Source organism: Ostrinia nubilalis, chromosome 5 (assembly GCF_963855985.1).
Source record: "Ostrinia nubilalis chromosome 5, ilOstNubi1.1, whole genome shotgun sequence".
Lineage (NCBI taxonomy): Eukaryota > Metazoa > Arthropoda > Insecta > Lepidoptera > Crambidae > Ostrinia > Ostrinia nubilalis.
In genome coordinates this window covers 1,858,305-1,871,810 of record NC_087092.1, presented here as the reverse complement: position 1 = coordinate 1,871,810, position 13,506 = coordinate 1,858,305, and the positions used below count along the sequence as shown (strand labels likewise).

The 13,506-nt window shown below is 37.1% G+C and overlaps 4 protein-coding genes across 4 annotated transcripts; 2 read left to right on the top strand and 2 right to left on the bottom strand.

Moving 5' to 3' along the window:
- Positions 1–32: 32 nt before the first annotated feature.
- Positions 33–2,163, top strand: LOC135071647 (large ribosomal subunit protein uL16). Its single transcript, XM_063965410.1, has 5 exons — positions 33–113; positions 238–266; positions 349–654; positions 1,470–1,632; positions 1,969–2,163. The coding sequence occupies exons 1-5, from the start codon at positions 48–50 to the stop codon at positions 2,134–2,136; spliced, it is 732 nt and encodes a 243-aa protein (XP_063821480.1). The 5' UTR covers positions 33–47; the 3' UTR covers positions 2,137–2,163.
- Positions 2,164–2,668: 505 nt separating this feature from the next.
- On the bottom strand, positions 2,669–6,660 carry LOC135071643 (DNA polymerase eta). The gene is made up of 8 exons (XM_063965406.1): positions 6,381–6,660; positions 6,115–6,249; positions 5,875–5,977; positions 5,501–5,717; positions 5,309–5,426; positions 5,084–5,224; positions 4,636–5,003; positions 2,669–4,538 (listed from the first exon to the last, which is right to left on the bottom strand). The coding sequence occupies exons 1-8, from the start codon at positions 6,512–6,514 to the stop codon at positions 3,346–3,348; spliced, it is 2,409 nt and encodes an 802-aa protein (XP_063821476.1). The 5' UTR covers positions 6,515–6,660; the 3' UTR covers positions 2,669–3,345.
- Positions 6,661–6,893: 233 nt separating this feature from the next.
- LOC135071644 (fidgetin-like protein 1) lies at positions 6,894–10,782 on the bottom strand. Its single transcript, XM_063965407.1, has 10 exons — positions 10,609–10,782; positions 10,303–10,464; positions 9,717–10,226; positions 9,530–9,642; positions 9,289–9,444; positions 8,693–8,826; positions 8,043–8,157; positions 7,825–7,937; positions 7,197–7,388; positions 6,894–7,031 (listed from the first exon to the last, which is right to left on the bottom strand). Exons 1-10 carry the CDS (start codon positions 10,716–10,718, stop codon positions 6,912–6,914), a joined length of 1,725 nt encoding a protein of 574 aa, XP_063821477.1. The 5' UTR covers positions 10,719–10,782; the 3' UTR covers positions 6,894–6,911.
- A 167-nt stretch (positions 10,783–10,949) lies between these two features.
- LOC135072197 (josephin-2) lies at positions 10,950–13,493 on the top strand. Its single transcript, XM_063966151.1, has 5 exons — positions 10,950–10,997; positions 11,105–11,213; positions 11,377–11,549; positions 11,703–11,883; positions 12,080–13,493. Exons 2-5 carry the CDS (start codon positions 11,133–11,135, stop codon positions 12,404–12,406), a joined length of 762 nt encoding a protein of 253 aa, XP_063822221.1. The 5' UTR covers positions 10,950–10,997; positions 11,105–11,132; the 3' UTR covers positions 12,407–13,493.
- The last annotated feature ends 13 nt before the right edge of the window (positions 13,494–13,506 follow it).

Below are 13,506 nucleotides of genomic sequence, written 5' to 3'. Positions count from 1 at the left end.
TGCGTGAGCTCAAAAAATATCTATGGAGTGCCGTCTCTTACTCTTTTATGCTCTTTGGTCAGTGTCATAGTTTTTTGTCTCTTTCTTCAGCGACAAGGTGTCACTTTGTGAAGGTGCTGAGATATTTTTACTATTTAAAATCGAATTTAATCCTTACAATTAATTTATATTTCCATGTGGTTTTGTGCTGAAATATCGTGTGCTAGTTACTAAGATCATATTTTTTATTTATTTCAGTTCACAATGGGGCGCCGGCCAGCGAGATGGTAGGCTTCCATTCTGTTCACTTTCAATCATTTATTTCCTATTTCTCAAGGCCCTTTACATATAACTTGCTTTCTATTTCAGTTATCGGTACTGTAAGAACAAACCATACCCCAAATCACGGTTCTGTCGTGGTGTACCCGACCCCAAGATCCGTATCTTCGACTTGGGCAAGAAGAAGGCGGCAGTAGACGACTTCCCGCTATGCGTGCACTTGGTGTCCGATGAGTACGAGCAGCTGAGCTCGGAGGCCCTGGAGGCCGGCCGTATCTGCTGCAACAAGTACCTCGTGAAGAACTGCGGCAAAGACCAGTTCCACATCCGCATCAGGTTGCATCCATTCCATGTGATCCGCATCAACAAAATGTTATCGTGCGCTGGAGCTGATAGGTATGCATCAGTTATTATTTTTTAATATACAGTGATCAGAATTGTTTATCAAAAAGTGACTTCATATTCGGCCAACCAATCAACAACTAATTTGCCAATAGGCATTTTCTCCAGGCATAACCTAGAAGCACATTATTTATATTTAGGTGAAAAAAAGAAAGAACACAAACTCAAATTGTGTGATGATCTTTTATGCCAGAAAATTATATTTCTTGCCCTTTCATTTTGTTCTGTTTAGTGTTTGTATCTTCAGTTTGCAGTTATTCTGTAATACTTTTACCAGACTGCCAAGTAAATAATTGAAATTCATACCCAATTAACTACTATTCCGATATTATTTACAATTAATTAGTTTTTGTTCATATCGGTGAAAGTAATTTAATTGAAAGATTAATGTTGGTACAATGCCTAACACCAGGTGCAATTGCAATTGTGGTCTACTAATACTTGCCTTGTATGTGACCGCAATCACATAAAAAAAACCACTGTGATGATTTGCAAAAAATTGCCATTCTACTGTATGATAAGGTACAAGTTTTGTTGTGCAATCTAGCTAGGTTGACTCATCAAAACAACAGTGAAGTGGCAATGTAATGTTAATTTGACTGTTTTTGGTTTCTTATCTTGATGGAATTTAATTTATCCAGTCATTGCAGTAGAATCCATTTCAATAACATCAATCGTCATTATGATGAAACATTATGAAAGTTTCTACCTAAACTGTATTTTTGTAACAGTTTTTCCACAAATTGCCTATTGGTTGGATAAATGCTTCTAGTATGCAAATGTATTAAGCCCTTTTTCTTACATTTTAGGCTCCAGACTGGGATGCGTGGTGCTTTCGGCAAGCCCCAAGGCACAGTCGCGCGAGTCCGCATCGGCCAGCCCATCATGTCCGTGCGCTCCAGCGACCGTTGGAAGGCGCAGGTCATCGAGGCTCTGCGTCGTGCCAAGTTCAAGTTCCCTGGTCGCCAGAAGGTGAGATACCATAGTAATGCAAGTTAGATGTGACTAAAAAACATGGCAAGGGTTTTCCCGTAAAGTGCTGACTAATTATTCCGTGGCGACGCGTTATTCACGATTATCAAGAATCAAAAGATTTAATTAAATAAAAATGTAAAGGTCCTGTATCTGAATTGAGAATTACAGCTTGAGCATGCATGAAAAGTTCATACTTGATTTAAAGTGTGAACTTTTCATACTAAATTCATCTTTGGCGTGAGCATGCTCATCATTCAGAAACCGGGCCAAAGCTTCAGCTGTTCATCATCATAGATTCACAAATGTTAACCCAACGTGTCTATTGTTGTATAGATCTACGTATCCAAGAGGTGGGGCTTCACGAAGTACGACCGCGAGGAGTACGAGAATCTGCGGGACGAGGGCCGCCTGGCCAACGACGGCTGCAACGTCAAGTACCGCCCCGAGCACGGCCCGCTCGACGCCTGGCGCAAGGTGCAAGTCGAACTGCACAACTTGTAAACTTGAATAAACTATCATAAACTTTTACTTTTCTTTTATTTTTAACATTCCCATCAATAACAGTTTCAGTGCCATTGGAACTTTTGAAAACTAGAAACAACCAGGGTCAAAAAGCAATGATTCTGAAAGTAGACGAACTCCATCCAATCTAATTTTATTCAACTACTGCGCGATAACCTAAAAATGGTAAGCGCGTCTCGTTAGCTATTGCTCTTAAAATTCCATGGAGATATAATATTTAGTTCAATATCTTCTCATTGTCTTGGATGTAATTTCAGTTCACAAGTTGTAGAAAAATTTTGAGCAAAGCAGCAAGTAACATTTATAGCCTGACCAGGAACATAAAACCCTGGCATAGAGGCGCGTTGCATTTGATAGTGCAACACTGAGTACAGTTGTACCTGTGTTAAATTAATAGGCTAACTTTATGTATCAGGATTCAGGATTACGGGCTAATTTGATATTTTCATAAATTAACGAAAAAATATTATTATAGGTAACTTGGTTTAAATAAATTAAATGAAACCATCAATCGAGCTAGTAGGATTTATTTTATTATTCATCAATAATCAAATTCAGAACTTGAATATTCAACTGCAATGTCTGCTCATGAACGCTTTAAACTCGGTACTTCTTTCCCAATTCCATAAAATTCAACACTTAGAAAGTGACAAAAACTTTAAAATAGGTAGTTGAAACAAACCACAGCTAATTTTCATAGTGGACTGTACCTACTATACGATAAACATGTCAGTCAATTTGACAACCTTTGTTGGAAACATTATTCAATGAAAATATTGTCCAACCCTTGGTATTTCTCTTCGACAAATACTTTAACACATTGTGAACCACTTTTCTTTCACGACTATAAAAAGATTTTAGCAATTTCATTCACAAAATCAATTGCGCACATTTAAAATAAAGTTTGTTTACACTTTGACAGCAATAGACTGACATGCAAGGTGACATGTCAATGAAGTTTTCAGTTACTGTTGCCATTAAAAGAAATTAGTACCATTAGTTTTCCGCAACATGGCGAGGGTTTTTATGTTCCTGGTCAGGCTATAACATTGTTATTTTTGTTTATTGTTGTTGCTATAAACTTCTTTTAGACGAAAGTCATAATGTCTTGTAAATTAACGCAAATTATTTTATTGGGGAAAGCAATAAATGATATGCATTTGTTAGTTCATTAGTGATGTATTAATATCAATCTGAGCTTCTAAAGAAAGATGCTATTGATTTACATGGTACTTTAGGCTTTTTAACTGGAGATGCAGATTTCCTTTTTCTTTTTACAGCACTCCCTGTGATTAGTATAGGGTTGGGTTTTTTATTGAGCTCTCTGCTTAATCTTTGTGCTTCATGGAAATCTGAATGCTCTGAGATTTTTTCTATAGGCACTCTTTTACCACACTCTGAACACCTTTCTGATGGAGTTGTATTATCAATCTTCACAAGAAAGCTGGCTATAGATGTTGGTTCAACTTTATCATTCGACTGATCTGTAACAGGTATTTTGGTTTTAGATTCTGGGTTTTGTGATACTGTTTTCTCTGCAAATCTTTCTTTCCTTTCTAATCGTACTTGATGCCTCTCTTCATCTCTAAGCCTCAGCGCGAGATGGTAATCAGCGTGCGTGTCAAATTTATCCATTTCGATAGTCTTACCACATTCTGAACAAGTTATTGTATCTATTAGGTTATTTGGCTCTGTATCTGTATTCATATCAGTAGCATCATCACCATGAGATTCTTCATTGTCAGGTACTTCATTGGTTTCCATGACGTCTGGTATCATTGTTGAATTTAGTAGTTGCCTCATATTACTAACGCGATCTACATCAGCAGGATCTTCTTCAAACAGAGCAACACTTTTGTTGATTTCCTCATTAATTGTGGACCCTGAATATGCAGTATCATTACTATTATCGCCGCAGTTGATTACATCACAAACAGGCGTTGGTGGATGAATTTTCTTAGCAGATTCAGTTACAGAGGGTGTAGGATCTTCAGTAAATTGAGTTGTATTTTTATTAAGGAACTTTGCAAAAAACGATTCTTGTTTCTCAAGGGTTGATTCTACAACAACTTCTTTACTATCGTCATTTTTATTAACATGTGCCGTCGGTTCTTTATTTAGTGTTTTATTTGTGATTTGGAAAAATTTGTTTAAAATATATTCTTTGGCTTCATTTTTATTTATTGGTTTCTTATCAGCAGTAAGAGCTTTATCATTGGTCTTATCATTTTCCTTTGTTTTGGCTGCATCTTTAGATGGACCAGCACAAAAATAGTCAACTATTCGTTTTGTTTTTTTGCTTTCTGTGTTATCCTCAAATTTTCCCACACTAATTCCTAGAAATTTTATTGGCGCCTTTAATCGTCGATTTCCCTCAGCATCTGAAACGCAAAGTCACCGAGTCATTATTTGATACAAATTACCATTTATTAATTCTTATCTTCATCAAAGCTTTATCTTTATAAAATAAGTAAGTACCTTTAATCTTTAATCCCTCTGTAGTATCCAAAACTAATTCCAATGCCTTTTTAGTAAACAGCTCTCCACATAGTTCATCTTCAGCTATAAAGTTATATGATCTGGAACTGCTGATATCTCTTCCATCAGGCAGTGATGTAGAGAAGCTCACAACCATCTGCTTTGGTGTTCTGTTATTTTCCAGCGCATCCTTCTCTAGTCGGTCTTCAATTTCGTCGCCCAGATCGGTGAGCCACTTTTTCAGGCTATCTAAATCCACAAGAGCACTCTTTCCTCTAAGTTGTTTACAGCAACCTATACTTTTTGGGTTGAATCTTGCCTGTACTGGTTCTAAATCAATTCCTCTAGCTATATTGTAGAGCCATGTCCTGTTGAACAAAACATTTCAATAGATTCCATGTGGCATTATAAAGTTAAGTAGTCAATTGCACAGAACTATTAAACTTACCCATTTTTTTCATCAAACTTAGCTTGCAAATCTTTTTCAGTAAAAACTTGTAGGTCAATCATGTTTTTTATTTTTAAAAGATCACAAACAGTATCTCCAAATTTTCCCCCAAGGTGTTTTACCTTCTTCACTGATAAAGTACTGAAAATAATAACAATATTAATTTATGTTTGTATATTCCAATAGAAGGAAAGGATCATAAAAATGTTTTAAGTCTTTATTTACCTGTACAGCATATTCACAGAATGTTTAGGCAAAATGGTTTGTTTGTTGGGTTTGTTCATGCCACAAACAAGTTTTGCTAGGATTTTGTTATGTGCTATTCCAGCTGAACATCTGTAACCTAAGAAAGTGTGGATATTATTGTTCTTGACATCAACATTTAAGTAATATAAAAATAATGTACAGGCTACCTACCAGTTTCTTCATACACAGCTGCTCTAATTTCGCTCACAATAATTGCCCCAACTAACAGCTCTTTTGCATGCTCATAGTCAAAGTCAATGGAGTCACAACCACAGTTGTGGATATCGTCTATGAATTGGTCCACACTGTCATACCCCAGTGCATATGTGTTTGGGATAAGATCTGTTGTTACAGAGTTCACATTTATAGTTTTTAGCCTTTCTTGTACCTGGAATGTGTAAGACAAGAGTCAAGAACATAAGCCTTTGCAATAATCTTTTAATATAAGTACAAGCACTTAGTTTAGGAGTTAATCAGGTGTATAAAACAAAGTTAATAGGATTTTAGTTGTTATGTTTATGCAAATACAAAATAAAATTGCTTACAGGAGCAGTTATATCCAAATAGGCTTCATCTATAGAAGCCCTCTCCAGCAAAGTAGTAAACTTCTGTAATACTTTAGCCACGTCTTTACCAGCATCTCTATACCTAAAAAAAATTGCAGCAATTTTAGTAATAATTCTTGATAAAAAGTTATCTTACTTTAGACAAAATTTCAATTTAGATGAACATTATTTTATTGGTAAATTGGTAATATCATTTATTCTGGACTTCAGAGAACTTACTTCGAAATATCAGCTTTGCCTCTCTGGCAGGGTACTGAAGGGAGCTGAATTTCTGGACATTTCTCCTTGGCCTCATCTCCCCTCATGTGACGTGTCACTCCCATCGCTCTAGCCACATAGTTTACCGCTATAATCCTGTAAATAGCAATAAATAAAAAATATATGTATTTTTTCAACGAAATACAGAACAAAAATATTTGTATTGCTACACAGAAAGTTAGGTTAGGTAGGTTACTTAAAATTAATGTATATTCAGATTTTCTTACCCGCCACCCTTCCAGGGGTTATACTGCACAACAGCTATAGGTTTCCCTGCCAGCTCTGGATTCAGTTTTTCCTCTACTTGGCAATAAAAACAATCCATGTCGATCAGCACAACAACCCGGTTCTCTTGCGCCATTATTACTTATGTTTACTAAGTTTCCTTCAGATCTATAGGTTTTTTATAAAAGCTTAGTCATCTTAATTCATTTCTTTACAATATTTAAATGGATTTATAAGTGTACAATGATTTTTTAAAAAAGCGCGAAAAAAGCTTTTCAATCACGCTTTGACAGACAGATGAAATTGACAATAATCAGCTGAGGTGGTTTGACAGTTCTTCCTTTTTTAGGCAAGGGAATAGAATATTAAACTTATTTTTAGATTACCATGCAGTTTTTAAAATTTAATTTGTACATTTGCTTTGCTTTCGCAATTTGTCGCCAATAACGTAACCAATAACCGAGCTGCACGCGCATCTTCGTTTGTATGTTTAAAATAAAACATGTACGTATTTCCTTTACTTTAATAATTTATTAAAATCCTTGGCCATAAGTTTGGTTCCATTTAACATATTGCCCTAAATCATCCTGGGACACACTAGGCCTAACTCGCTGCAACGCGTTTTTGAAGTCTTGTATGTTCACTGGCCTCACCTGGAAATTACAGGTGAAAATCTAACTAAGATTAATGTGTTTGAGCGGGCTAAATAATGAGCATAAAAGTTTATTAGCGAAACGAATAATTTGTACAGGCAACATTTTGATAGGTGTTGCCACAAACTAGCAAGCAGTAGGTAGTTGTTACTGAACGTGTCCGACCTTGTCCCGCTGAATGGTGGCGATCTGCGCGAGCGGGACGGCGCGCACGGGCCCCATGGCGGCCTCGGAGCATAAGGACTTGACGTCGGCGCCCGAGAAGCCCGCCGTCAGCGCCGCCACCTCGCCCAACTGTGGGTCGCTCAGCTCATGTGGCTCGCTTTGTAGTAAATTTTCTATCATCTGCTTGCGAGCCTGGGAGGACATTATTAGGATAGAGTAGGTGTTGACATCAGTTAAAGCCCGGTCCGTGAGCACGTATAATTTTGTCCAATGACCTCAAGCTACCCATCCTTATCGCTCGCGCGTAATTATATTGCTGTCGCGACTGTGCGATTGACACCCGCAGTGAGTGGAGTATGCGAGCGCGATAGCAACATAATTACGCGCGAGCGATAAGGATGGGTAGTTAGGGGTCATTGGACAAAATTCTACGTGCTCACGGACCAGGCTTTAGATAAAGTTTAAACTCCATAAAATTACGCAAAGCCAAATATGAAGCCAATAATAGATGTTTGTTACTACTGTTTCATGCAAAAACTACTATACGATTTTTAAATTAAAGTACATATTAATTTTTATTTATCAGAATAACATACTAGCTATAATTTAAAACGATAGCTCTGCTTACGTCGTGCTCCGGCAACGGTATGTAGAGGCGCTTGACGAGGCGGCGGCGCGCGGCCTCGTCCAGCTCGTGAGGCCGGTTGGTGGCGCCGATGATCAGCAGCCGCTCCTCGTCGCCTACACAAAGTCAACGCGAAAATCAACGCTAAATAGTAGAACATAAGAGCACTTTTATTGTCGAAGGACTACATGAGGGTTCTAGTCACTTATTATGCTGGTTACCTGTCGCCGCACCGTCGAACTGCACTAAAAATTCAGTCTTGATCCTCCTTGTGGCCTCGTGTTCTGTGTCGTTCCTTTGTGTGAGTAGAGAATCTATTTCGTCGATGAATATTACCTGGAACAGAGATCATTTTAAAAAGTAACATTCATTTTATCGTCACGTTGCGTCGAAATATCTCACTCAAATCAAGTTAAATAAATAATAATAAATAAATTATTATTATTTATTTAAATCAAGTTAAAAATAGAAGATGAAAGAATTTGAGTTGAGATGGCGACTGTTGGAATGTCAAGGTAAAGTTGCATCAGGTAATTGAAACCTGGATTACAAGGTAGGTATTTCAAGCTTTGGAAATGCTTACAATCTCAAGGAAGAACATTTGAAATCCTAATTTTGTAGCAATAGAAATTGTTTTCTATAAACTTGAACAAGAGGGTAGGAAACTTGTAAGGCCCTTTTCACACGTCCCGGTTGCCGGCTAACCGGCGCCGGGTATCCGGTGGTGAAGTGTATGGGCATGGTACGTAGCTTTCACATGTTCCGGCGTAATTAATCCGGCATGCCCATACACTTCACCATCGGGTACCCGGCGCCGGTTAGCCGGCAACCGGGACATGTGAAAAGGGCCTAAGTGTCACAGAATACACACAGCTGGTTGGTGTGTGCGAGCGACGGCGAAGAGCGCGCGCACCATTTTCTCGCCGTCGCCGATCCACTTGGACGTCAGCGATGATGCCGAGATGCTGAAGAATGTCGCGTGGCACTGCGCCGCCACGCACCGGCCTGGCGGGAAGATAGATTGGAAGAGAATAGGAAAATGTTTTTTTAGTACCACATCATTTCAGGCATATGACGTCCACTGTAGAACAAAGGCCTTCATATAACAGCAAAATGTTAAAAATGTACATGTTACAATGATATTGAACAGTACCACATCATTTCAGGCATTATGACGTCCACTGTAGAACAAAGGCCTTCATATAACAGCAAAATGTTAAAAATGTACATGTTACAATGATATTGAAAAGGTATCCCTTCAGCATGGTCACTCAGAATGGCGACATTATCAGGGACTCTATGAAATAGGTTAGTCAGTAGAACATGAGTGATATGACTTCATAATGCAATAAATAAATAACCAAGGCAGTTTCTATAAAAAAAATTAATAAGTTTTTTTTGCAGTTATATTCGATTTTTGCTAGAACCTGTGCTAGAACAAAGATTGTTGAAAGTTTCAAGACTAACCAATTAATGTTTTTCCAGTGCCCGGAGGGCCAAAGAGGAGGATGCCTTTGGGTGGCCTTCTCAGTCCTGTGAAGATGTCTGGCCTTAGCAGAGGCCACACTACTGCCTCTTGGATCACTGACTTGGCTAGTTCTAGACCAGCAATGTCATCCCAACCTGTAACAGACAAAAGAGTAAAAATAATACAAGAAGAATATACAATAACAAAAGCTGTTTTTTGCCTTCATACAGAATTACATACCTATTGGTATCCCCTTGTCAATAATTTCACTTTCAATAAGTTCAATCATCTTGGGGTCTATGTGCTTGAGTCTTTCATCTGTAACCTCAGGTTCAGCTGTCTCTTGCTTCTCCCTGTTGACATGAAAATAATGAGTAAATAGAAGGAATTTCTTTGACTGGAAATAAAGTTGTATTGAATAACTTACTGAGCTCCTATCATGGGAGAAACAAATTTAGCCTGAGCTTTCCTAGAGGCTCCAAGAGTTCTTTTAGCTGCAGGGTTTGATGCCAGTAACTGTTCCTTGGCCGTTTTAAACGTCACCTTGGCTACATTACTCTTGTGGGCCTTTATCTCTTCCTCACTCTCTAAATCAACATCTTGATATATCGGTGTACATTTTGATGTGATTGATTGGGCTGTAGTTTTGGAAGGAAATCTTGGTTGCCAAAATTTTGTTTGTTTAGACGGTTGTCTCTGATTTTCACTTGATTTAGATTCATCATTAGAACTGTCCGAGTGTAAGGCCTTAACAAATGATAGCCCTTTAGTGTCCTGTTTGTTTTCTCTATTATTAGGTTCTGCAAGGTCTAACTGACATGAACATTTGCCATTTTGGAACTGATCTAATCCAATTAATGGTCTAGAAGAGGCTGGACCGCATTTCCTACACTGTCCCAGGGACTCCTCTAATAAAGATACAGGGTCTGTAAAAGTACTATGAATACCAAAAATAAAATTACATAAAAATAATGGTTATCAAAAGAGCAATGAAAAATCAAAACAATACTTACTTTAGAGAACTTTTCCAAGATGATATATTACTTGTATCAGCATTTTGTGTTAAGGTTTTAACAGATTCAATAAACTGATCAAAGTTACTGTGTAAACCCAAAGATTTCTTGCTATGTTGACAAACTTCACTTAATAGTGTAAATGAAGTTAAATTAGATTCACTGCAAGAAAATGAAGTTTAAATAGGGTAATTGTGTATTGTTTTTACTAAATTTTCGTAGTTTGCATGATAACAAACATAAAGGTATGTTCCTTAGAGTTAATCTAAGGCACTAAGGTATGTTCAAAGTAAACAACAACCAAACCTTGGTAACGAACTTTTGTAGTGGTGCAATGAAGTTTTATTTACTATAGAAAAATGGCCTTCATATGTGTCTTCCAGTAGCTCAGTGTCTGTTTGAAAAATATCACACATAATTCGCTAATTTCTATTTTAGTTTTCCAACTCAATTCTTTGGCGGTTTTAGGCTTTTTTTTTAGCATCCTCCTGTCAATCAAGTGTCAAACTCAAAAAAAATCTACGTATTTTTTTTTTCAGGCAATGGAATCAGTGTTTATTTGTGTCACAAAAGTTTTTAATAGCTCAGTGTCTGTGCAAGTTTCTTGTCGATGGTAGGACCAAAGTTTGTTTTGTCGATGGTTCAAGCTGGATTGTCAAAATTGTCAAGTGATATTTTTACAAAATGCAATAAAAGTAAATACGATTTAAAATAATTAATTCTGCGTATTTAAATTATTAAATATTATTTGGTTAAGTATTTAAAGTGTTTACCAAGCAGTAAAATGGTTGTTTTGCTCTAGAATCGATTTTAAATGAAAGTCGAACGAAATGAATTCAAAACCTACAATTTATCATGAAAAACAGGTTAAAGAATTGTGTGCTCTGCACGCGCTTAATAATTTATTCCAGGTGAGATTTACACGTAACTGTGATATACAAGTTTTATACATAAAATTAATATTATCTTAACCATGCGCGCATTCCATACAAATAATAAATGCCTTGTTTACATAAACAAAGAGTCTTCTTGTTAATTTTTCTTGTTTATATGTGACCTTCTGTGAATTTCCAGACGCGTGGAACTTTTTCTAAGTCAGAGTTAGACTCGATATGCAGCCGACTGTCACCCAACGTGTGGATCAACCCTCACCGCTCCATGCTGGGGCTTGGCAATTATGACATCAATGTGATAATGGCAGCTCTGCAGAAGAAAGGTTGTGAAGCAGTGTGGTTTGATAAACGAAAGTAAGTCAGTACACTTTTCATATACATTTTAAATATTTTTTAGTATTACTGGGGTTTGTTTATTTAGAAAATTTATTGAGAGAGCTCGCTTTCATCCACAGTAAAGTTTTTTTGTGTTACTGGCAATCTAACCAAATAATTGTATTATTTCAGAGACCCAGGATGCTTAGATTTATCAAACATCTGTGGGTTCATACTGAACGTGCCATCCGATTACAAGCTAGGGTTTGTAATGCTGCCGCTGCGGCGGAGGCACTGGATTACCATTCGCCAGATCCAAGGGAATTTCTACAACCTTGACTCGAAATTGGATGCCCCTCAGCTCATAGGGCGGGTAAATACTGTTTATGTAATTTAGAGAAACAATTTTTAATAACTGTCCTGAAAAGTAAAAGTTTATTACAAACCACTTATTATGTAAATGTGACGAACCCTTATAAGTTCTGTCATTGCCATAATTTATTGCTTCATAAGTGTACATTTTATAACTTAAAAAAAATGTTAATAATTTTTATTGTACTGTATTTCAGAGTACAGACCTAATAGCATATTTGAAAGAGCAACTGGACAGCAAAGAGAAGGAGTTGTTTGTGGTGGTGAGCAAGGAGGTGGAGGAGAAACAGCTGTGGATGCAGCAGTACACCAACGCGAAGCCCGCCGCAGCGGAGCGCGTCGCATCGGAGCGCGTCGCATCGGAGCGCGTCGCATCGGAGCGGGCGCCGCAACGCGCCGACAGCCCTGCGGACAGCGTCTCCTCCACGTCACCCTATGACTACAGAAATCGTGATGCAGAGTGCCTCCAGTTAACCGAAGTCAGAAACTGTATTGTCAGTAGAGAAAGTAATCTCCAAGCGTAGCCACATTTCCAACTGTCCTCACTGACTGTTGTGATCACAAAGCAATTTTTATGTGTTCACTATACTTTGATCGTAAGTGTGCGTGTCGTGTGTTTACAAATACTTTGTAAGCTGTCTCATTTTTTTTAATGAATCGAGCGGGTGATCGTCCACTGATTGTATTATGATGGATGCCATTCTGGTTGTTCTGTGAACGTAACTTTTTACGTACTTAACAAACAGCAATAATTTTAAATGTAATTATTTATGTATTGGACCGCAGTTCCTCTGTGGCACTTTATTTTTGTTTAGCACTATTAATCTTTGATTTGTATTAGTTTTGTTGATTTTATAAAGTTTTTGGTGTGTTTAGTAAGATAGAAACTAAGATTATGGCCTATTGTTATAATTTTTAGATAATAATGTTTTACAATTTTTTGTACAGTCGACAGCACATCATACAATACATTTTAGTTGCAATATCGCACCTATATTAACGACGAATCGTGTTAACGTTGATGTGCGGTCGTCTGTACACTGATGGTTATTAATAATGGTATCACAAAATGTGATTTTTGCCAAATGTTTGAATCTACCTTATAAATTTTAAGTTTATTTATTGTCTCGAGCTCTGTTTTAAAATGTTTATGATAATAAATAAAGTAGCTATAGCCTCTAATAGTGAAAACAGTATTGTCTTGTATAATAGAAGCGATAGACGTACGGGCGCGCTGTACTCGCGGCGCCGGATATACCAAACTTCAATTCCACCATTGTTGCATAATAATTAAATAGATTAAAGTAATTGCTATGGGGCACTTATAAATCCTATCAAAACGAGCTTTCTGAGCACAATTATTTATAAATATTTTTTGTTTCTGATTGATTTGTGATCTGAATGCACTGTTAATTATGTTTATGTTGTTACATGATAGCACAATATTATTTATTTAGTTCACATTTTGATGTTTATCAATCATCACACGATGCATTCCTTGGCTTAAGCGAACAAAGTTCTTCAACGAGACTTCTCTGTTTTTAACTTTTATTCTATATTTACTGTATATAGAAAATATTTTTTCAAAAAATAGAAAGTGTGATTAACTTGCGCGTTTGTTTTA